The sequence below is a fragment of the Notolabrus celidotus genome, chromosome 14 (assembly GCF_009762535.1).
Source record: "Notolabrus celidotus isolate fNotCel1 chromosome 14, fNotCel1.pri, whole genome shotgun sequence".
Taxonomy (NCBI): Eukaryota; Metazoa; Chordata; class Actinopteri; order Labriformes; family Labridae; genus Notolabrus; species Notolabrus celidotus.
In genome coordinates, this window is record NC_048285.1 from 1,265,794 (window position 1) to 1,289,981 (window position 24,188).

Genomic DNA, 24,188 nt, shown 5'->3' on the forward strand with positions numbered 1-24,188 from the left:
CTTAATATGCAACAGCAGAGTTTATTTATAATTAATAAGAGCAGTACAGTTCACTAATGTAAGCTGCACGCCGCCTGATAGGAGGGTTTTTTATAGCCGCGGGCAGAGAGTGACCTGGAAATGGTCCGTTTATGAATGAGTATCTGATATCATAAATATCATGTTTCTGTTCAAATGTTGGGTAAAGTGGTTCTGCTGGTTCCTGCTCTGCTGAATTATTCATTTATATTAATTGTCTCATTATTTGAATGCAGAGCTTTTTGTTCATAATAAGAGTCATTTATTCTTTAATGTATGTTTTGAAAATGATCACAAGAACATTAGTGAAGATTTGACATCAAATTTAGAAGCTTCAGTAAAAAGTAATAGAGCTTTGTTTTCAACCTTGAGTCATGCTTTTATATCCAAACAATAACAGTCATAGATCGGTGATAGAGGTATGATATAAAGAGGTTTTTATGTGTCCTTTATTTGCACAACTACCACATAAAAACACTGAACACAACTTAAGGCTCCTGTGAGGACTTTTTATTCATGGTTCATGGTAAGAACAGTCATTAACACAGTCATTTTTCTACAAGTTAAAACAAGCTGCATAAAGAATGATTCTATACAGTTATTTTTAATGCCTGTAAACGCTGCGGCTGAGTAGGCGTCAGTCGGAGTGATTAACAAGCTGCATTAACGACCTTTCTGTCACGGCGAACATTCACAGTGACTCATATGTTTGTTAAAGACAGCAGGAGGAGAAAGCAGGACTCACACATGTTCAGGACGGTAGCAGGAAAGACAGGACACACGCCTCTGTCTTCCTAAATATCACAAAGTGAGATTTAAAGTCAGTTAACTTCCAAAGAGAGGTCAATATTTATGATGAGGTTGAAACAAATACATCTCCAAACTAGGGATGGACATTTCAAGCCAAAATACTATTCAATAATATTATAGGCATCTATTCGATGACTATTCGAATAATTACCCTACACATGGCAGGCGGCAGTAGCTCAGTCCATAGGGACTTAGCTTGGGAACCAAAGGGTCGCTGATTCGACTCCCAGTATGGACGAAGTTTGGCAAGTGGACTGGTGGCTGGAGAGGTGCTGGTTCACTTGCCTTGGCACTGCCGAGGTGCCCTTGAGCAAGGCACCGAACCCCCAACTGCTTGGGGTGCGCTGGTTGACAGCAGTGTCCTCACTCTGACATCTCTCCCTAAACATGTTCACTGCATGTGTGTGCATTTGTATGTACAGTCATGGCCAAAAGTTTTGAGAATGACACAAATATTACATTTTCACAAAGTCTGCTGCTTCAGGGTTTTTAGGTGTTTTTGTCAGATGTTTCTATGGTATAATGAAATACAATTAGAAGCATTTCATAAGTATCAAAAGCTTTTATTGAGAATTACACAGAATTCATGCAATAAGTCAATATTTGCAGTGTTGACCCTTCTTTTTCAAGACCTCTGCAATTCTCCCTGGCATGCTGTCAATCAACTTCTGGACCAAATCCTGACTGATGGCAGTCCATTCTTGCATAATCAATGCTTGGAGTTTGTCAGAATTTGTGGGTTTTTGATTGTCCACCCGCCTCTTGAGGATTGACCACAAGTTCTCAAAGGGATTAAGATCTGGGGAGTTTCCTGGCCAAGGGCCCAAAATCTTAATGTTTTGTTCCCCGAGCCATTTTGTTATGACTTTTGCTTTATGGCAAGGTGCTCCATCATGCTGGAAAAGGCATTCTTCATCACCAAACTGCCCTTGGATGGTTGGGAGAAGTTGCTCTCGGAGGACGTTCTGGTACCATTCTTTATTCATGGCTGTGTTTTTAGGCAAGATTGTGAGAGAGCCCACTCCCTTGACCGAAAAGCAACCCCACAGTCCCTGTACCTTCTGCAGAATATCAGTCTGTCCCTGATGTTTTTACTGGAGAGAAGTGGCTTCTTTGCTGCCCTCCTTGACACCAGGCCTTTCTCCATAAGTCTTGGCCTCACTGTGCGTGCAGATGCACTCACACCTGCCTGCTGCCATTCCTGAGCAAGCTCTGCACTGGTGGTGGCCCGATCCCGCAGCTGTAACACCTTCAGGAGACGGTCCTGGCGCTTGCTGGACTTTCTTGGGCGCCCTGGAGCCTGTTTGGCAACAATTGAACCTCTCTCCTTGAAGTTCTTGATAATTGGATAGACGGTTGACTGAGGTGCAATCTTACTCGCTGCTATAAACTTCCCTGTTAGGCCCTTTATGTGCAATGCAATGATGGCTGCACGTGTTTCCTTGCAGGTAACCATGGCTAACAGATGAGGAACAATGGTGTCATGCACCATCTTCCTTTTAAAGTGTCCAGTCACTCAATCATGACAGATTGATCGCCAGCCTTGTCCTCATCAACACCCACACCTGTGTTAATGTGTGTGACACCTGTGTGTCATTGAAATGATGTTAGCTGGTCCTTTTGTGGCAGGGCTGAAATGCAGTGGAAATGTGTTTTTGGTGATAAAGTTCATTTTCAAGGCAAAGAGGGACTTTGCAATTAATTGCAGTTGAGCTGATCACTCCTCATAACATTCTGGAGTATATGCAAATTGCCATTATAAAAACTGTAACAGCAGACTTTGTGAAAATTAATAGTTGTGTCATTCTCAAAACTTTTGGCCATGACTGTATATACCAAAAAACTGTATGTGTAGCATGTCCGAAAATAGCATGAGTGAAAAAATTGAATTTCTCCCCTGGGGATTAATAAAGTACCTTTCTTTCTTCTTCTTCACACCCCCCCTGTCCCATCAACAGTCCGTTTGTGTGTCAGTCTTGTTAACCAGCAGCAGGACGAGGTGCTGCTAGTAGCGGTCTCTGAGCGTCTGTCTCGATCTCTATGTCAGTGTTTCTGTGACGCAGCGTGGCGCGTGTGTTTACATTTTACAGCCATGCTCAGTCTCTGGAAATACGTGTGTAGTAGTGTGAGATTCAGAAACAGAGAAAATGGCTGCGACTGGTGCTAATGTTTCCATCTTCTTTTGCTATTTAATGCAGTTAGCATTCTTCTTCTTCTGTTACTTTGAAACAGCTTTAAGACGCTCTGTAGCCACCGTCTGGCGGGAATACATATTACAAGAAGGCACCAGTAGAAATGATGAAAATGTGTACTTTAAAAATGAGAAAATATTCAAGTAACTCTTTGATTTTTACAAAGTGAATGAATATTCTAATATTCTAAAATCATTCCCCATCCTTACTCCAAACCTCCTTTTTTAAGCTTCTTCTTTGTTGAATGTGCGCTGGTGTAGAAGTGCTGTTTCTGCAGGTTTGCATTTCCCTGTAGCTACAGTACACAGAAGCCTCCACGCGTAGCCCGACATGCAGCTCTTCAAATATGGAATTGCACGCCAAAGCAAAGCGGACTGCAAGCCCTGTGATTGGTTGCCTAGATGGCGTCGTATTTCCTGCATTTACCCCACCAGGTAACACTTTACAATAAGGGTCCCTTAATAAACGTTAGTTAATGCAATATTAAGCATTAATTAACAGTTTAATAATGTTTTAATAATCATTATAATGCATTACCTAACATTAATTAACATAATAGTTAATGCATCGATAAGCAGTTAAGTAATGTCTACTGCTCAGAGTTAATTAATACATTATTAAGCATTAATAAAATGCACATAATGTAATTAGTTAACCATTAGTAAATGCTTTTTGGACCCTTATTGTAAAGTGTAACATATGTATCCCTTGGGTAACACATACGCTGAACCACTATTAGATGAAAGGTAGTTGAAGCAACACATATAAAGAATTTTACACGTTTTATTTAAAACAATAAAACAGATAATCACAGATAAAATCTCAACTCACACAGAGGAGAGCTTTGAACAACATAAGGGTCCAGAAAGCATTTACTAATGGTTAACTAATTACATTATGTAACTTTTATTAATACTTAAAGGCCCTGTGAGGAGTTTTGAACTGGCTGAGAAACAGACTGAAAATGATACCGATGCCTCTTTATAACCTTCAATAGCAAACAAGACCATCAGCAGCAACACTGACACCTTCTCTGTTGTAATTTTTAATGCCTGAAACCGCCCTGGGAGGGTAGGTGTCAGTCCAGATGATGGACATCTTGCTTCAGAAACAGCCTTTCTTTGACTGTTTTCATGGAAAATAATCACATTGCCTGATAAAGTTGACAGTTGAGCACAACAGGATGATGCTTTTGTTGAAAACACTCCTTTTGCATGTATAGGACAAGAGATAAGAGGTATCACTTTGTCCACAAGGGGGGCGCCAGAATCGATACAAAACAAAAGTTCCTCACAGCACCTTTAATAATGTATTAATTAACTCTGAGTGGTAGATATTAATTAACTGCTTATTGATGCATTAACTAATATGTTAATTAATGTTAGGTAATGCATTCTAATGATTATTAAAACATTATTAAACTGTTAATTAATGCTTAATAATGCATTAACTAACGTTTATTAAGGGACCCTTATTGTAAAGTGTTACCACACCATTTCACTCCAGCAGCTGTACGTTCGATTTCCTCCAATCTCCTGCACCATAAATATCAACATTTATAAACTTTAACTTCAACTTAAGAAGCTTGGATTCAGGTAAAGGTTTCCTAGCATATAAATGTTACTGCCAACTAGTGTTTAGGTGGAGCACTGCAGAGCAACGTAGATAAGTATGTAGAGTACAACCATAACTAAAAATCTAAATATAACGGCACAATGTCAATGCAGATAAAGACTAAATACAACAGTTACATGAGTCGTAGCTCAAAACACATCTTTAAATGAACCAAAAACACCAGACCGCTATCTTCCCCAAGAACATCCTCAGTACAATACTGTCATACGCATCTGTGTTAACTCTAGAGGGTTGGTTAAGAAGCAGTCTGAGCTCTTCTCCTGTAGAAGTGGAGTTCTACCTGCTCAGGTGATTCCGGCTGTGGTCCTGACAGTTGAGACAGTTAGCGAGCAGCAGTTTCATCATCAGCGGCCTCTCCTGACAGGCTCTACGCCGCCTCCGTCTCCCTCCGCTGTGACCCACTTCTCCTGCTCCAACAGATGTTCCCCCGACTCCATCATTTACTCACCTCCCTCTTAATTACTGCCGTTAATTAGCACACACACACACACACACACACACACACACACACACGGTCCTTATAGGAACACATGCAGGCGGCACGCTTCCTGGATCTCCTGACAGGGACGCTGATATCACCAGAGTATATTAAACGCAGCGTGATGCCTTTAAGGGGCAGGTTGTGCTGTTTAGAGAGCTATAATTATGCATGATGTTTGGAAATGTGGTGTTTTGAAGAAGGCGGGCAATTAGAGATAAATAGTTCCTTTATTCTCTGCAGAAATCTCTCTGCACCATCAGATCAACAGAGACGAGGAGACGGGAATAAGAAGTGCAGGAATGCAACATTCAACATGATTTTGCATTACACTACATCTCCTTCTCATTTCTCCTGTCTTCTTCTTTGTGTTGCTTCATTTATTTTCACTCGTCTCCACACACACACACACACACACACACACACACACACACACACACACACACTCCTCTCTCTCGCACACACACTTTGATCCATTAGTCAACACCCATCCCAGGGTTCCATCTGTCCCTGTTTTGCTCTCATCCTCCGCGCTGTCCCCCCAAAGTTGCCGTCTTATATTTAATGAGGGAGTGTCAGTTGAATTATTCAGCTGTCATTTGTTGCTTTTATAAAGTAAATGGATGTCAGAGAGGCTTTTCTCTTTACACCACGGCGCTCACTCTCCTCTTTTTTCTGCTGCGTCGCTGCAGGAGATAAGAGTTCTTCATGAGGATTTAGTTATTCACTGAGTAAATATGTTACAGGAGGAGAGAGAGAGAGAGGAGTGTGTTTCAGAGGAGGGATGTTATGAAGTGATACACACACACACACACACACACACACACACACACACAGCAGCAATGGAGGAGTCCTCACTCACAGCAGACCAGATGCATATTCGCTGTGTGACAGCTGCAGCACATCAGGGCTCCGGCTCAAGCCGTCATGGGGCTGAATGATTCCAAAATATAATCTCATGTAATATATATTTCTTTATTTTGTTTTAATATGTTTTGATATAGAGTCATTCATACAGTTTCCCTCACACACACACACACTGAAACACTGCAGCCTGGTCCTTTTCGTTGGATGGTGCGTGATGCAGACTGCAGCCATATGTGAGCCGCTGGTTCGGATTCAGAAAGATCCTGAAGTCCTGTTGTTACCAAGTCTCACTTCTTGCAGCAGAAGCTCTCACCTGCTCCGCTCGTTGATCATATTGCTGGACAGGATCCTATGTAAAAATGCCTGTAGCCTGCTGATTTAACATGCTACCTGAAGCTAACATTTTAGCAGGAGCGTGCCTATGTTCCCACATTTCAGCATCTATAAGCTCCGTTTCAGCTGAAACCCTTGATCAGCCTGTTTTATTTTTTCTTGTAATGTTTGTGATTGTGACGATTTCTGATGATCAAAATAAAATGACTAATTCATTCATTCATTTACTATAAAGTGCTTCCAAAAAATCTGGTGGGAGGATAGAGCTTAAATTGAAGGGAAATGTAGGAACACAAGACCTCATTTTGAAAATGTCCTAGAGATGTGGGAATATAGAGATGACCCCGTTATAGCCACATTGTTTTGATCTATGATCTACGGTCTATGGCAGGGGTGTCCAAAGTACGGCCCGGGGGCCAATTGCGGCCCAAGGTCCATTTATTTATGGCCCCAAGCTTCCATCTTAAATTGTGTTATTTATAGCAAAGAAATTAATCACAGTTTCTTTCTACAAACAAAACTTAAGTCAATCCAGAAACGTCTCAAAAAGCTTCATATGGACTACCTGTCTAAAACCAAAGCTCTGGGAATTCTGCAAGATGGCAATAAAGAAGAAACACAAGAACTCTTAAAGTTGACAAGTTTTCAAATTCATGTTTTTATCATGATGTGAAAATGTTCTTGATGAACACTAAAACTTCAGAAGACACAAAAGAGGACACAAGACAAGATCAAATTATAAATTATGTGCAGAAAAGGCACAATTTGGTGCATCAAAAATGTTCAGAACTCTGGAAAGTAATTATATAGTTCTTAAAATGTTGTCTGCTGGTCAGAAAGGTCTTAAAAAAAACATGAAAAAGAAGTGTGATGAAATCCAGATCGTGATCCTGCCATAGGAAAATAATGATACTAAATATTAAATAGATATTTCATATATAACTTTTAGGATTCCTAAGTCTCAGTAGGAGCCACTGGCCTTGAGGTATTCTGACAACATCATATGTGGCCCTCTTTGAAAAAAGTTTGGACACCCCTGGTCTATGGTGTCAACAAGCAGAAACTAAATGTGTCTGAACTCTTTTCAGAGGATTGAAAATAGTCCCAGTGATTCCACGTCAATTAGCGTTCTTATGTGCCTGTTGCGGTCGATTTAACATGTGTCACGGCAACACAACCCTGGCACAAGCGTGGTCTAGGGCAGGGGTTCTCAAACTTTTTGCGGCATGTGACCCCTCACAGGTGAGAACATTTTCCAAGGACCCCCTCATAATTGTCTCATAGATTAAGCACATATGCTTACTACCATTCTCACTCTTAGATGCCCTTGGAACTATTTGAATTGTAAAACGTATCAATCTAAATACTTCAGACCTGTTCCACAGTGATAAACAGAAAACACTTCACCATCTGTGTTTTCTGACGGATGTGTTCCTCTCTGTCTTTCGCTGGAGAAAGTCTTTAGTTCTGTCCTTATATTCCGGGTGATCAGATGACGCTTTAGCTTGGCTGGCTTCATAGTAGGACTGTCAACGAATATTCTAAATTTGAATATATATTTGAATATTAAAAAAAAACGGAGATTCGATTGTGAAAATTAATATTCGACTGTGGAAAAAAACACATCGGCGGCTGCTTTGCGAGTGGGCGCCCTGCATGACAGGTCAGGGACAGGTCACAGGAGTCACACATGCACAGCATGAAGCAGACTGCAGAGAGAAATCCTTCCATCCCCGGATCCTCAGTGCGCTCTGAACACGTCTTTTCCTCCGCTGGGAATATAGTGAATAAAAAGAGATCAGGCCTCTTCTCATGTGGACTGTCTTATTCACATGTGGACTGTCTTCTTCTCATGTGGACTGTCTTCTTCACATGTGGACTGTCTTCTTCACATGTGGACTGTCTTCTTCACGTGTGGACTGTCTTCTTCACATGTGGACTGTCTTCTCCACATGTGGACTGTCTTCTTCACATGTGGACTGTCTTCTTCACATGTGGACTGTCTTCTCCACATGTGGACTGTCTTCTTCACATGTGGACTGTCTTCTTCACATGTGGACTGTCTTCTTCACATGTGGACTGTCTTGTGTTTTTGGTAAATAACCTGTCAGGCCTAAGACTCTACATTGACAGTGGACTAAAAGAGCCCAACAATCAGTGACACTGGGATAAAATGCAGTTTTTCCTCTTTTTTTTTATACAAGCGCCAAGAATGTAAGTGGACTACTTTTTCGTTTTTAACTTCAATTAATGTTAATAATATTTGCTTCAATCACTGAATGAAGCCTGCCTATATTAGGGACAAGAGTCAGGACCTTTAATTGCTCTTGTTCTTGTTCAGCACTCACTCAGCTCATTACGCACAGAGAGGGGGGCGAGCGAGCGAACGAGAGGTCTCCGGTCTTAAAAGTGTTACGGTATAGACCATTAGGTCATTTACTTGTTTTGTAATGTGTAGGTATGTTTTAGGCATGTTAAATCTGAAATAAAAATACATATACAAGTAGTTATCTTTTTGTATTAGTTTGTCCACCTGTTATTGACATAATGCACAAATATAGATATTCAAATGGTCGAACCTCTGGGTTTTTTAGAGCGAATATTTGAACGTCATTTTGGAGCAATTTTGACAGCCCTACTTCATAGCTTTGTTCGCTAGCACCTGAAGACACATGACATATTTTGGTCTCCCGTCACTGTTCTCTGTAAAACCAAACTCTATATACCTGTCGTCATATTGTCTTAATTTAGCTAGCTTGGGCTTAGCATCACTTGACGATGTGAACTGATTTAGAAATGTCTCCATGCTCGCGAGCTAGTAAGCAAAGCTAAGTAGTAGCAGGAACAGTTGTGATGGAGTGATGTGTGAATGAGTGATACGTGGCAGATTGATGTGAGTGTCACAATCATATCAGTTTCTATTGGCCCAAAGCTAACTAGGCTGGGAGTAATGGGCACAATATGCTGGTTTCATTGGCGCAAATGGTCCTCATCTGTATACATGCTGTTTATAATTATACAGCACAGTTCTATAATTTATTAGAAATGTATTATAATTATTTCACGGACCCCCACAATATGGTTAACGGACCCCCAAGGGTCCTAGGACCCCACTTTGAGAACCACTGGTCTAGGGCATTCAAGATTTGGCTGCCCGTGCCATAATTAAGGAAGGAAAAAGGTGGCTGTTGAGCAAAAGGCAAAGGAGAAGGCAGACCTTACCTGTAGTGACTTCTCTTTCCAGGCCCTCTTGAACGGTTCCAGGACCAGCTCACGCTGCAATGGGAAAAGGAGGAAACTTCCCAAAATGTCCTCCACGGCTTCCGACAACGGCGTCTCTTTTCTCCTCGTCTCATGCAAAGGTGTCTGCACGAGCTAATCAAGACCACAGTGTTCCCGTTTCATTGGCCAATTGGTCACATGACCAGGAAGGCCGGCCCACCTGTAGCTCGACAGCCATAACACCCATGCTTAGGACAGTGTTGCTGTAACACAAGAAACTGTCCTCATTCAGCTCTCCTTCTTCTCTGAGCTCTGTGGTTCACACACCTTTAAAAAGAAACTAATGTCACAACTTTGAACCCTGCTGCTATCATCACCACCGCTCATGGTTTAACTTTCTTTGGAGAGATAGCTAACCTAAAGTTTCTCTCACCATGGTTAGATGATCTAAATGTCATGGTGGAGCAGAGGTTGATGGTGTAGCGTCTGTTCTTCAGTTGGTTTCTCAGGCCGAGCTGACCGGGATCTCCTGTTGGTAATACACCTACTACTATCAAGAACCTCCTACAACCTCTCTTCAAAATACCTGAACTATCCCTTTAATGGAAGGATTTCTAACCAAGCGGCAACCTCCGGTCTCAAAGTGTTATAAACTGCATTTGAGTTCAGATTTTCCAATATGGCTCCCGCCAACGATTGGCTTCCAAACAGCGCTCAGGAACAGATAGGTGATGTCACGAATACTACGTCCATTATTTACACAGTCTATGCTTTTAACCCTGAGGCCACGCCCCCATGTTCAGAGCACTCATTCTAATCTGTTAATAACCTTATATGATATCCCCACAGTGGAAACAAACGTAGAGAACCAGACAGCAGAATCCTCCTGAGGGCTGGATCCGGCTCTGATGCTCACGTCTGTTGGTTCAGAATCAAACAGCACCTCTCCAACAAAGCGTACGGGCTGCTTTTGTCCTCTTGTTGCTGCTTTTGTAAAGGAGGGAACTTGTGCACCAAACTACAATTGACATTTTCTAAAGAAGAGTTTAGGACTGTGTGGGCAGACACATCTAGCAGGGTTAGTTCTAGCATCAAGTTGTGAGCCCAGATAAACAGCAGAACAACAAAAAGGCATCCTCACACACTCCTGCAGCTCTCAGGAGATTCGCCCTGATAATGTGTCCACTCGTCTCCGTTTGCTCGGATAGCTGAAGTTGCTTTTTCCTGCAGTTGGTGATTCAGATATAAAGTGCACCGTGATCCATTATGTTGTTGGTAATAACTCTTCCTGCAGCCGTGGGTTCAGCCCTCATGATTATGTTTGTGAGGTACAGTTATACAGCAGCTGGACCGGTGCCAGGCCAAATTGGATTACGTCTCCCAATGTTCCCTCAAGTGTTTTATTATCCCTGAGCTGAAGGCATAATGTGATTACTCTGTGATGCCCTTTGTTCAGCGCACTATTATCCTGATGCTGTGTCCATGAGTTCATTAACGGCACATTATGACTTGTTATACACAGGCGCGCTGCAGAGGCCGAGCTCCAACACTGTGACTCACTCATGATGCGTTCGAGCTCCCGCTGAACGTGGGCTGCAAGTAAAGCTTCAGTTTAAACAAGTGCACTGTAATTGAATAATGGACTGTAGGAACAATATTATATAAGCAGTATTAAGTGGGTTTAAGTGATAGCAGTCATCGATCCCTCCCTCTTTTTACATTTTTAGCCAGCAGGGAAACTTTGGACCGCAGCTCTGGACTGCCTACATGCGGCACGAGTCACTAAATGTTAAACTGATGAAGACGTGATGGGGCGGTCAGTTTGAGAGAGTGATCACAACTTCAGGGGTTGACTCATGAAGCTTCCTTTAAGAGTTAAGAGCTGCTCCAAGTGACCGAATATGAAGCAGCTGTTCTGGAGCTTTGTGGCTGCTGATACCTGTGATTTCAAAGCAAGAAGTGACCACACCTGGAGTAGACGTGGACATGTATCACCAGATATCTGTCCTGATCCCTCTTGTAGGTGTTTGACTCTAAATGGGACCAAAATGAACATCATGCTGTATCAAAGAAGACTTGATACTTGAGGTTTGGACCAATCAGCTGGGAAGTAGATCCATTTTTTGCTCATCATTTCCTTTCTGCTCTGTCTCGAGCTCCAATTCAAAAAGCATGTGGACCCAATAATGCTCAAGTGTAAGATTGCCTTTAAAGTTCTGCAGCTCTGTGCAGTTTGCTCTTGTTTTGCATCTGATTGAGGAGACGAGCTGTTAGCATCTCCGCTCTCTGCTGTGTAGCTGCTTCCTCGTCCTCACAGAGCTTAAATCTGTCTGCAAACACACTGATGATGAGCTAAATTGGGAGGGGACGATTGGAGACGATGACAGATGTGATACAGAGATCATAGTTTACCACAAAGCTTCCTCTCTGGAGCGAGACAGGAAGAGTAGCTCTTTTGAATGAAAACAAACGTCACGTGTAACGTCCTGGATGTGCCTCAAACAGCCCACAATTCAAATCCTGATTATAACAATAATGGTTATGTCAAAATAAAATATAAAGATATTTTACTTTAGGACATCCTGAGGTGGAATTGTCATCATGATCCCTGAAGAGTTTGAGCAGACAGTAAAACTCTCACTCTTGACGTTGCATGGGGCTGTTTTCGCTGGTGTTTGTGATTTAAATGTTTTTATAATGAGGTTCATTTGCAGAGAAAGAGGACAGTTTTGTCCCAAATGAAAACATAATGTCTAATTTAAATTCTTGCAACAACAGCAAAGAGACGCCATTTGCTCTGCAGTGCAGTTTGTGGCACATTTAACCCTTTGTTTGCAACGTTAGAGGGTGCAATAGCTGCATGGCATTTTTGAGAATCAGGCCTGCATACGTCTTTTTGTATCCAGTGAAGTCGCCCCCTGCTGGACACTGATGAAATGCAGATTTAAGACACTCTGCATTGGCTTCACTTTTAAAACGAAGTTCACTTCTTATATAAGTCTTTGCAATCATTACTTCTTTATTGCAACGTCTGAAACTAGGCTGTTAAAATTTTTTAACATTAATATCTACTTAATTCCTAAAATTGTACTTCATCATCTGTTCCATCTTTTTTTTTTTTTTTTTTTTTTTTTTTTAAAGTTATATTTTTTGGCCTTGTTGCCTTTATTTTATAGGACAGCTGAAGAGAGACAGGAAATGTGGGGAGTAGAGAGCGGGGGAAGACATGCAGGAAATGGTCGACCGGCCGGGAATCGAACCGGCGACCCCTGGGACGAGGACTGTAGCCTCTGCATGTGGGGCGCTTAGACCGCTAGGCCACCAGCGCCCCATCTGTTCCATCTTTTGTGTTCCCTGTAACAGATTAAGTCGTAGACATAGTCATCTATTTTTAACATTTTGACAGCTGTACACATGCTGTTGTTTCCGACCTAACACCTCAGTCCTCAGTCTGGTCTGATTGTTCACGTAACATCAGCAGAGAGTCACCCGGTGCAGATACTCGTCTGATAGTACCCCGACGCTCGTGTCCTGTCAGTGGATCCACATCAGACTCCCTCCACAGCTCCTCTCAGGAGATCTGTGGATTCCTCTCACGGCGAGGAGCGACAGGAGGCGGTCGATATGATCTGTGGAGGGCCACGTGGAGAGCAGACGCCTCTTTCTTTTTAACGGCTGAATAAAGATATACCTGCTGCGATAAAAGCTGATAAAAGACACATTTTTTCAGCAGACAAGCTGTCAGAGATGGAGACAAGCTGACAATTATCTTCCCTATCTGCAGTGTAATCACTGAGCCACACACCGTCCTCTCGCTTCCTCAACATCCCTCCCTTCTGATTCCAGTCTGAGCGCTGCACGCAGATTTTAATGTAGATGTCCTGTACTGATGAAATTATTAATCACTTGCTGCACGGCAGAAAGCACGTGAAGGTCGTCTTCCTGCAGGTCAACTTTCATCACTGATTTCTCTCTTCATGTAAATGTGAGTGCTGCGTGCCCTTGAACTGTTCAGGCAGTCACCTTTTCATCACGAACCGTAAGTGCAAATAATTTCAGATAAAATTATTGTAGGAGAGCGGCGCCCTGCAGCAGTTTAATAAAAGGAGCATTTTATTATCTGATCTGAATTTGGAGAACTCGCTCACGCTGTGGAAACAATAATGGCTGCCACTCTGAAAGGATAAACTCTGCGCCGAGCCTTTATGCCAATTTTGAAATTATCCAGAATAATGTGAGGAGCTGCTGCAGCACAGTGTGAGTGAGTCGGGTGCAATTTTGATGTGAATGGCCATGACTGCAAATACATATTATGTAAATAGATGAATTTCCATCTGATTTCCATATGCATAAAGTGACAGGCAGAGCGAGGCTGTTTGTGACCGTCTTCCTGCTCTGGTTAAACGCTTTGTAAACAGCATGACTCTCTGAAGTGGTCACTCGCTTTTCTGCTTACGCCTGCACACGTCAAGTGCGTTAGTGCGTACATGCATTTGCATTTGTTTTCAGCTTTTTATGCACGCATATATGAAGGGAGAACTTATGCATGAAAGTTCCTCGACCTCAGTCGTGGTCTGTGCTGTGATTCACTTATTTTTAAAATCTTTCACAAAGCTGTTGTCTCGCCCTCTTCGGCCTGCACGCTTTACCAAAAGTCTTTTAGCAGTGAGGGAAATTAAAGAGCTGCAGGGTCAAAACAACGCCTACGTGTATAAAGCACTTCTGTGGTTTATGAAGACGATAAATCATATCAGAAGTTAAAGGAAATATATCCAAAGGATGCAATTACCTCAAAGGAAATAAGCACGACTCAGTCCATGCATTTTTTTTTTTGCAAGTAAAAGCTCAGTGGAGATTAAAAGTGGTTTATTTTTTACTCTATGGATGTAGTCTCTGTGACGTCACCCGTCTGTTGAAGCAGAGTTTTGAAGCCAATCTTTGGCAGGTGCCGTATTGGAAATGCTGAACTCCACCTAACTTCTGTGGAGCTAGTGTGAGGTAAAGTCCCGCCTGTCAATCAAGTCAGCCACGCCCTTATTTGGGCAAAACTCGTACGTTTAATAACTTCAAAAATAACCAGTTATAATAAATCCCCCCGTACGGTGTGTGCTGAGAGAGAAATGAGCTCCTCAGACCTAAACAGTTTTTTGACCCAGGCTGTAAACATGTTTATTTCTGCTGTAGAGATCTTCTTTGAATGGGTGTGTATGTGGTTTCTGGTGTTTCTGCAGCCAGCCTCTAGTGGAGGAACTGCAGTTTTTAGCATCAGCTTAATACAACCCCAATTTCAATGAAGTTGAGACGTTGTGTTAAACATAAATAAAAACAGAATACAAGGATTTGCAAATCATGTTCAACCTATATTTAATTGAATACACTACAAATACAAGATATTTAATGTTCAAACTGATAAACTTTATTGTTTTTAGCAAATAATCATTAACTTAGAATTTTATGGCTGCAACACGTTCCAAAAAAGCTGGGACAGGTGGCAAAAAAGACTGAGAAAGTTGAGGAATGCTCATCAAACACCTGTTTGGAACATCCCACAGGTGAACAGGCTAATTGGGAACAGGTGGGTGCCTTGATTGGGTATAAAAGGAGCTTCCCTGAATTGCTCAGTTGTTCACAAGCAAAGATGGGGCGAGGTTCACCTCTTTGTGAACAAGTGCGTGAGAAAATAGTCGAACAGTTTAAGGACAATGTTCCTCAACGTGCAACTGCAAGGAATTTAGGGATTTCATCATCTACGGTCCATAATATCATCAAAGGGTTCCCTTAGGCGGCACTGCATCAAAAACCGACATCAATGTGTAAAGGATTTCACCACATGGGCTCAGGAACACTTCAGAAAACCACTGTCAGTAAATACAGTTCGGCGCTACATCCGTAAGTGCAACTTAAAACTCTACTATGCAAAGCAAAAGCCATTTATCAACAACACCCAGAAACGCCACCGGCTTCTCTGGGCCCGAGCTCATCTAAGATGGACTGATGCAAAGTGGAAAAGTGTTCTGTGGTCTGATGAGTCCACATTTCAAATTGTTTTTGGAAATTGTGGACGTTGTGTCCTCCGGGCCAAAGAGGAAAAGAACCATCCGGACTGTTATGGACGCAAAGCTCAAAAGCCAGCATCTGTGATGGTATGGGGCTGTGTTACTGCCAATGGCATGGGTAACTTACACATCTGTGATGGTATGGGGCTGTGTTAGTGCCAATGGCATGGGTAACTTACACATCTGTGATGGTATGGGGCTGTGTTAGTGCCAATGGCATGGGTAACTTACACATCTGTGATGGTATGGGGCTGTGTTAGTGCCAATGGCATGGGTAACTTACACATCTGTGATGGTATGGGGCTGTGTTAGTGCCAATGGCATGGGTAACTTACACATCTGTGATGGTATGGGGCTGGGTTAGTGCCAATGGCATGGGTAACTTACACATCTGTGAAGGCACCATTAATGCTGAAAGGTACATACAGGTATTGGAGCAACATATGCTGCCATCCAAGCAACGTCTTTTTCATGGAGGCCCCTGCTTATTTCAGCAAGACCACGCCAAACCACATTCTGCACGTGTTACAACAGCGTGGCTTCGTAGTAAAAGAGTGCGTGTACTAGACTGGCCTGCCTGCAGTCCAGACCTGTCTCCCATTGAAAATGTGTGGCGCATTATGAAGCTTAAAATACGACAACGGAGACCCCGGACTGTTGAACAGCTGAAGCTGTACATCAAGCAAGAATGGGAAAGAATTCCACCTACAAAGCTTCAACAATTAGTGTCCTCAGTTCCCAAACGTTTATTGAATGTTGTTAAAAGGAAAGGTGATGTAACACAGAGGTGAACATGACCCTGTCCCAGCTTTTGTGGAACGTGTTGCAGCCATAAAATTCTAAGTTAATGATTATTTGCTAAAAAGAATAAAGTTTATCAGTTTGAACATTAAATATCTTGTATTTGTAGTGTATTCAATTAAATATAGGTTGAACATGATTTGCAAATCATTGTATTCTGTTTTTATTTATGTTTAACACAACGTCCCAACTTCATTGGAATTGGGGTTGTACCTCAAGGCCTAAGGTTGCAGCTTGACAGATTATATGTGAGTTGCAAAGTTCTCCACATCCTTCATATCGAGGAGGAACAATCTGACCTTTGACATCTTTCAAATTTGTTGAAAATGATCCTGTTGATAAATCATTTTAAGATATGTTTTGGTAAAGATTTTAAAGTGGAGTTGAAAAAAGTGAATAATTGAATCGACTACACTGCAGGATCATCAGTCCTCCCCTAGTCCAGGAGCTGACGTGTGATGAGCTGCTGCATCGACTCATCAGCGTCTGAAAAACTCAAACTCAACAAACACTTAATCTCAGACCTTTTTAAAACTCAACCTCCTCCTCTCTCTGTCTCCATCAGGTGATGAACGTGAACCTGTCGGAGGGAGACAAGGTGGCGTTTGAAGACGTGGGTCACGGCGAGAACACCATGCTGGCCAACGAGTCCATCCTGATGAGAGGGTTGGTGGTTCGGAGCCACAGCAACCAGATCTCCATCCGCTTCCACAGCCCGAAGTCTGAGGCCGGTTCTGTGCTGCTCAGATACCAAGGTAAGAGTCTGAAACGCCTGTATGCTGTTCAAAACAACACGCAGGAAGCTTTCATGTTGGAGCTTTGCTGCAGCTTTGATGTTGCTGAAACGTTCAGGATTATTATTTATTATTATTATTATGATTATTATTTTCCTCCTGTTGAAGCGTAATCCAGCTCTCTTTGTTTGAATCTATCACAACAGCTTTTGAAGGCTCTCTCATGTTGAAGCTGATGATTTTCTTGTCAGTGTAATGTTGCATCATCTGTCAGTTGTTGTTCTTTTGGGGCTCCTCTGAAGGAGAGGAGATGTTTCTGCCAGCTGTCAGTCACAGCGAGCTGTTAGAGCTCACCGTGTTGCCATGAAGAGAGATAAAGGAGGATTCACCTGCTGTCCTGTTAGCTCAGTGTCTGCAGGTTTCATGCAGGTGGTGTTTACATGTTAAAGCTTTTTGCATGCTCATATTACTCAATAAATGTTCATGGAATCTCACATTTACCTACAGCAACACAGAGCGAGCAGGTGTTTTAAACATGATGTGTTTTAGTCTAGTTCTTTTTTTGTATTTCTGGGTCAGACTGGAGGCTGTTTCTGTGCTGATCAGGCTTCAGTGTGCTAATCTGGTGCTCACTTTAACACGAAAAACATTCAAAACAGCTTCACTGCTCAAATTCTCATGTCAGATTCAGACAAAGGGAATATTTGTGGTAATGTTTGGTAATAATGCAATCAGAAAACAGCTTAAAAACACTTCAATTATATTCAGTTTGGTCTTTTATTCACTGCAGATTGATTTATGTACAGTATGCATTCAGTGTCAGTGTGAGGATTTAGGATCAGGATCTGGTTTATCACCAGATACAAGGAATTGATATTTTTCTTTGCAGAACAATAGGTGCAATGAAAACCCTGCACAAGATTGCAGGGGTATGCAAAATAATGGTGAGTGCAAATATCTTACAGTATAAATTAGAACCGGCGTGCATGAGTGTTAAAAAGTGATCAAGAGCCCTGCTGGAGAGCCTGCACTGATGTTCTGTTTGATAACTGAATGCTGGAGCTCCTGCAGGCAGGTGATAAAACACCTGTGGTCAGAACACAAGAGCAGTGGTGATGTTTCACCTGTAGCCTCTTATTCGAGGGAGGATCCATTCAAGGGTTTAGAGTTAAACTTCTATGAATGGTGAAATTCAGAAACAAATAAAACAGCAGCTAAAATCAGCTGCTGTTGTTGATGCTGCAGAATATTCAGTGCAAAGTATGAATCTTGCATTAAGTATTCACTCATCTGGGACAACTTACTGTGTATAAAGATGGACGACATGTCTTCACCTCCTCCTGTTGTACAAAAATTAAGCCAAAATACCCCAAAGACAAGTGCTCACATCGGGGATGTTTGAGTCCATGCAGTATAGATCAGTTGGTGAGATTTACTTCACACTCCTTCAGCTATCAACTCCCTCAGGTGGGTCCAGTCCTCAGGTGGGTCCAGACCTCAGGTGGGTCCAGTCCTCAGGTGGGTTCAGTCCTCAGTCCCCAGCAGAACAGATTCTTGTGTGGGTTTGAAGCTCCGGAAACCGCAGCCAGTTTGTGGGAGCTGTCCCATCATGAATGTTTGTATGTAGTCTATGATTTATATGCACTGTTGAAGTCTGGACTCAGATGAACCTGTTCACCCAGCTCCAGCCTTCTGTTAGTTCAAAGACTGTATGTGGAGTGCCGTCAGTGTAATGTATGAATTGTTCTTGCATCATTATTACAGCCTGTATTCACATAAATTAAAACAATTCATCACTTTAAATTGGAATTAGTTTAATGAATGGACTCAATCTAATTCAAGTCATTGAATATATATTAAAACAACACAGCTCTGCTTAATCCTGAGCACAGCATCACTCAGTTTAATTACATTCAGCCATAAAAGCTTCATATATAGGAATCTGTGAAGAGAGAGAGAGGAGAGTAACAGCAGCTACAAGAAAACACACAAAAGTTAGAGTCATACGATTTAGTTTTCAAGTTTTTGCCCCAGTGCATGCATATAAAAGAGCAACACCCGGCTGTGTTCAGTACTTGATTCTGATTGGCTGAAACGCCATAACAATAGAAATAAACAACAGGGACGACCTGATGACACCAGGAGTGCAGCTCGCTCGGCTGGAGGTGAAGCTTCCACAAAAACTCTGCCCCCTGGTGGCTGGCTGCAGTATAGGTTAAAAACCGCCGTCTCCCACATTCATTTGAATGGGGCTGTGGTCAAACTTTAAAAAATTAATACACGTGGTACTAATGTTTCTCACATCCGTATGCTGTGGTGATATGTAGTTAGTATTTGACTGTTTTGTGTTCAAGGCCTATTTTTTCTGAACAGTTTCTTCGTTAGTTATTAGAGTTTAAAAAACGGGGTGTTACATCCGAGTTTGCTTTGATTGACAGCTGCTGTAGAGGGCAGGGTTCCCATGCATCCTGGAAAACCTGGAAAACAGTTGACCAGTTTTCCAGTACTGGAAAACACCTGGAAAATGGGAGAAAAAGTAAAATGTCCTGGAAAATCACAGATTGTCCTGGAAAATGATTCCGACATGACTGCGTGCGATCTAACAAGGTTAAAAAAAACACATCCCCATTCAACTTTTGTGGCCATTTTTATCATTCAGTTCTATTTCGGTCAATTTATGCTCTGATCCTCTGATTGTTATTATTATTTATTTATTTGGTAACACTTTATATTAACTGCACACTTTTAAGCATTAATTAATACTTAACTCATCATCTGTAAAGCATTGTTCATACATTAATACTCATTTATATATCATGTACAAACACAGTTATAAATGTTTTATTATTCATGAATATGACTCTCTATAATGTGTTAACTAACTCTTTGTTCATACTTTATATATGATGGATTCACCAAATACAAATGAGCTATTATGGTCATTATAAACCAGTTATAAACACATTTACAGGTTATGATTCTAACATTTAGTAAGGGTTAATGAACACCTTATTACATAGCAAATTATGATTAATCAAGGTAGTCACAAAATACTCTGTAACTGGACAAGAAATCTCTCAAACTTAAAGTGCTCACAGTGGCAAAACTCAAATAAAATATTAGATATCAATTATATTAAAAGACACAGTAACATTTAAACTCTGTCTGTATAAAATCATTTTTAAACTCAAGTTTAAATGCAGCTGCAAAACTGAACAATAACTTGGATTCTGTGTTTTAAGGTGCTGCTGGTCTTAAATCTCATTAATGAATTCTTTGTAAAGCAAGTCCTCACTTTAGATCAGCTCACAAAACCATGAACAAGCAGCTTATAAGTCCTTTGTGACTGCCTTGATTCATCATAATTTGCTATGTAATAAGGTGTTCACTAACCCTTACTGAATGTTAGAATCATAACCTGTAAATGTGTTTATAACTGGTTTATAATGACCATAATAGCTCATTTGTAATTGGTGAATCCATCATTTATAAAGTATGAACAAAGAGTTAGTTAACACATTATAGAGAGTCATATTCATGAATAATAAAACATTTATAACTGTTTGTACATGATATATAAATGAGTATTAATGTATGAACAATGCTTTACAGATGATGAGTTAAGTATTAATTCATGCTTAATTAATACTTAACTAATGCTTAAAAGTGTGTAGTTAATATAAAGTGTTACCATTTATTTCAGTAAGGCAGCTTCCAGAGTCCTTTGCTGGCTCTTTTGTTTTTTACTTAGTTAATTTAATATTTTTGGAGAAAAGAGAAAGCTGAGATGAGAGTTGGCCATCATTATTACTTGGTTGCACTAATAAAGTGAAGTGCTGTACAGCTGTGGTTGCATTGTTCAATTAATTTGCCATCATTTTTAAGCATGTAGGAGATGATTTCATGGTTAGCCATAGACTGCACATCTTTCAATGTAGACTTCCACTGAGAGGAACATATTTGACTATTTAGGAACTAAATTAGGAACTAAATTTAGACTGTCATACAAGCTTGATCATCACAGAAAATGTCCTGGAAAATGATCTCTGGAAAAGAGTGGGAACCCTGAGAGGGAAACTCCATAGGATCTTGTGACGCTACGCTGTAGGGCGGAGCTTGTTACCGTGGCAACACAGAAATTACCGTGGCAATCACAGAAATTCTCTACTGCAGAGACTCTGGCTGCACAATGGCTGAGCATTGGAACGGGTTTTTTTGGCTTCAAAACCGTACAACGGGAAGAGGCGGAGCAACGCTGTCCATTTTATATACAGTCTATGGATCACACACGTCATATCAAATCAATCTGCAGAGAGGACAATAGAGCAGAATGCAGCAGATTAAAGCAGAATAGAAGGGAATGATTCTGATTGATCAAAGCTAAATAACAACAGTGATTCATTCTAGACAGAAATAGAGACACCAGGGACGATCATGACAACTGTACGGCTGAATTTATATACAACTCACCTGTTTACATTAGATTAAGGATTAAGGGAGGTAGGATTAGGGGCGTGGCCTCTTTGTTGTTTAGAATAACAGAGTAGTTATGACTCTTTGGGGATTGATTCATTAATCAATAACACCTGATAGTTACTGGCTCCTTCATAGGACTGAATATTTGAATGGTTCTGGTCCCGTCTTGTATTCCGGGCGTGTGCGGACGGCGTGTACTCCTGTGTCTTTTTTCTCTTGTTAACTAAATGAGTTGTTGCTGTCAGACAGCAAATAACTTGTGCAATCAATCAGTCACATTATTAACTAATAGATTGTCTTCGTAACTCTTCCGCTCACCAATTACTTCGCAGCAGAGCCGGGGACTTTTTTAGAGCGTTATTCTGCAGCGTGGTAATGACAGAGGAGTGAGCTGAAGTCGTCCTCTGCAGCTGTCTTTGTTTCTCTGCAGAAAGAATCCATGATGCCGTTCTGTTAGAGTCTGATGGTGTTTTTAAAGCCCCCAGCAGACCGGGTCAGCTGTGGACCTGCTGGTCAGATTTCCTCCTCTGAAGCATGCAGAGATGCTTCCATGATGATCCTTGATGATTTCCCTCCATTTATCCCGCTTTCTATTGATGGCCTTCCAAAGCGCAGATGGCTCCTGAAAGACTCCTCCCCTGATAAAAAGAGGCATCAACATCATTACCTGCTGCTTAAAGCAGTCTGTGCTGTGTTTGCTTGCTTCTGACCACCGCTGTCTGAAGAGAGAAGGACTAAATATCGCTTTGATCGCAGAGGCTGAGGAAAGCATCTCATAAAGTAAGGTTTTTACTCATCCTGAGAAAGCTTCTCCAAGATTTCAAGACAAAAAAATGATCCAAAATCAATTCAGTTGTTATGAATATAACTGTATATCTTTAGCATTTGAAAGGACATTTAATTTACATTAAACTGAACATATCCAAACACAACCCCTCATCTCTGATCCGGTCTGCTCCACCTATCAGCGACCTGTTAATAACAGACTCTGGGATTCCTCATTCGACCAATCAGATCCTCCGCTTTAAGACGCGCTCTCTCTGTGCAGCGGAGCTAAATAAATCCTGAACACCGGCAGCAGAGACAGTCTGAACCAGGTCACATCTTTAATAAAAAGACAACACAGATAAATGTGTGGATGTGTTGTTCAAACAGAGCCAGATACAAAGTGTGTGTCTGCTCTTTGTCAGTGTTTTTGTCTCTGTGTTTGCAGGAGGAGATTGATTTTAAAAGAGAGAATCAGGACCAAACAAGTCAATCCTCTCATCCTCCAAACAAACAACCCTCCCTTCCTCTCTCTCTCTCTCTCTCTCTCTCTCTCTCTCTCTCTCTCTCTCTCTCTCTCTTTGCTTTATTACATTCTCTCCTCTCCTCTGAGACACTCTGTTCTCTACACGGCCCTGCTAGAAGCTAGATCAGCAAGAAAAACACATTCTCTCTCTCTCTTACACACACACACACACACACACACACACACACACACACACACACACACACACACACACACACACACACACACACACAGACCCCTGTTGAATTGATAGAGACGTACAGCAGTGCAGCCTTGTTGTTGCAAGTTCTCTTGGGAATGAGAGATGTTTTTAATGTTTTAAAAGCTGATTTTACTTTGTTTTTAAATCATTATAAAAATAAAAGTCGAGGTGTGTTGTGGAGCAGATTATTACAGCCCATATGCATCTATGTAATGATGCAATGACCTCTAGTAGATGTCTTCATATTGACGGGAGAGAAGGCAGGCTGGGGCGGAAGTTGCTTTAGCGGTGCATGCATAATTAATTGCATGTATTAACCCTTGCATTTATTAATCCTAAACACCATACAGATGTTATATTTCTGTTTATATTTACAACTACAACAAAAAAGCAACATAAAAACCATGTTAGCTTACATCTTTGAAAAACCCCAAAAGATTTAGGTCCAAAGTTACAAACACAAGAGAATAGCTCCAATTAAATGCAAAGTGAAATATAAGCAGCTTCTTGAAACGCAGCCTTAATAGAAGACTCTAGCATAAGTCCCGCCTCTTACTTTAGGCCAGAAAACCAATTATAGTTGAGGATTATGAAGGTGGCCAATCAGATTTCAGGGGGAGCTACAGCCACCCCTGGTCACTCACTGGATCCACCCTTGAAACTATACAAAGCATATTCAATCTAAGTTATGAACAAAGAATACAAATGTTTTGTTTTTGATGCCTGAACCTTTACAGGTCGTATAACATTAACTAAAGGACTGCTGCAGGTTATTGGTGGTCACAGTCTAAGCCTGCATTACATGAGAAACATGTGCAATGTGTGATTACATCGTCTAATATTGCATTTAAGGATATAAAGTGTGACAAACACTGTTTTGTGTTTGCAGCACGTCCTCCTGAATCCATCATGAATTCAAAAACAGTTTTTCTCCAGCACTACATTTTGACCCATTAGTCTGAGTGAAGCTAACAGCTAGCTTACACAGGACTTCCACCAGATCCGTGTCCGGTCCGTCTTCAGTCCGCTGCGGTCCGGCTCCGTGCTCTCTCGTCCATCAACACCCACCAGTT

At 41.4% G+C, this 24,188-nt stretch overlaps 1 protein-coding gene across 1 annotated transcript in view; it reads left to right on the top strand.

Moving 5' to 3' along the window:
- The window catches only part of LOC117825636 (seizure protein 6 homolog), a 163,761-nt gene that overhangs the window by 63,160 nt on the left and 76,413 nt on the right, over positions 1-24,188 (top strand). The window contains exon 5 of the mRNA XM_034701549.1: positions 16,978-17,167. Within this exon, the coding sequence (XP_034557440.1) occupies positions 16,978-17,167 (190 nt within the window). The remainder of the gene's footprint in view (positions 1-16,977; positions 17,168-24,188) is intronic.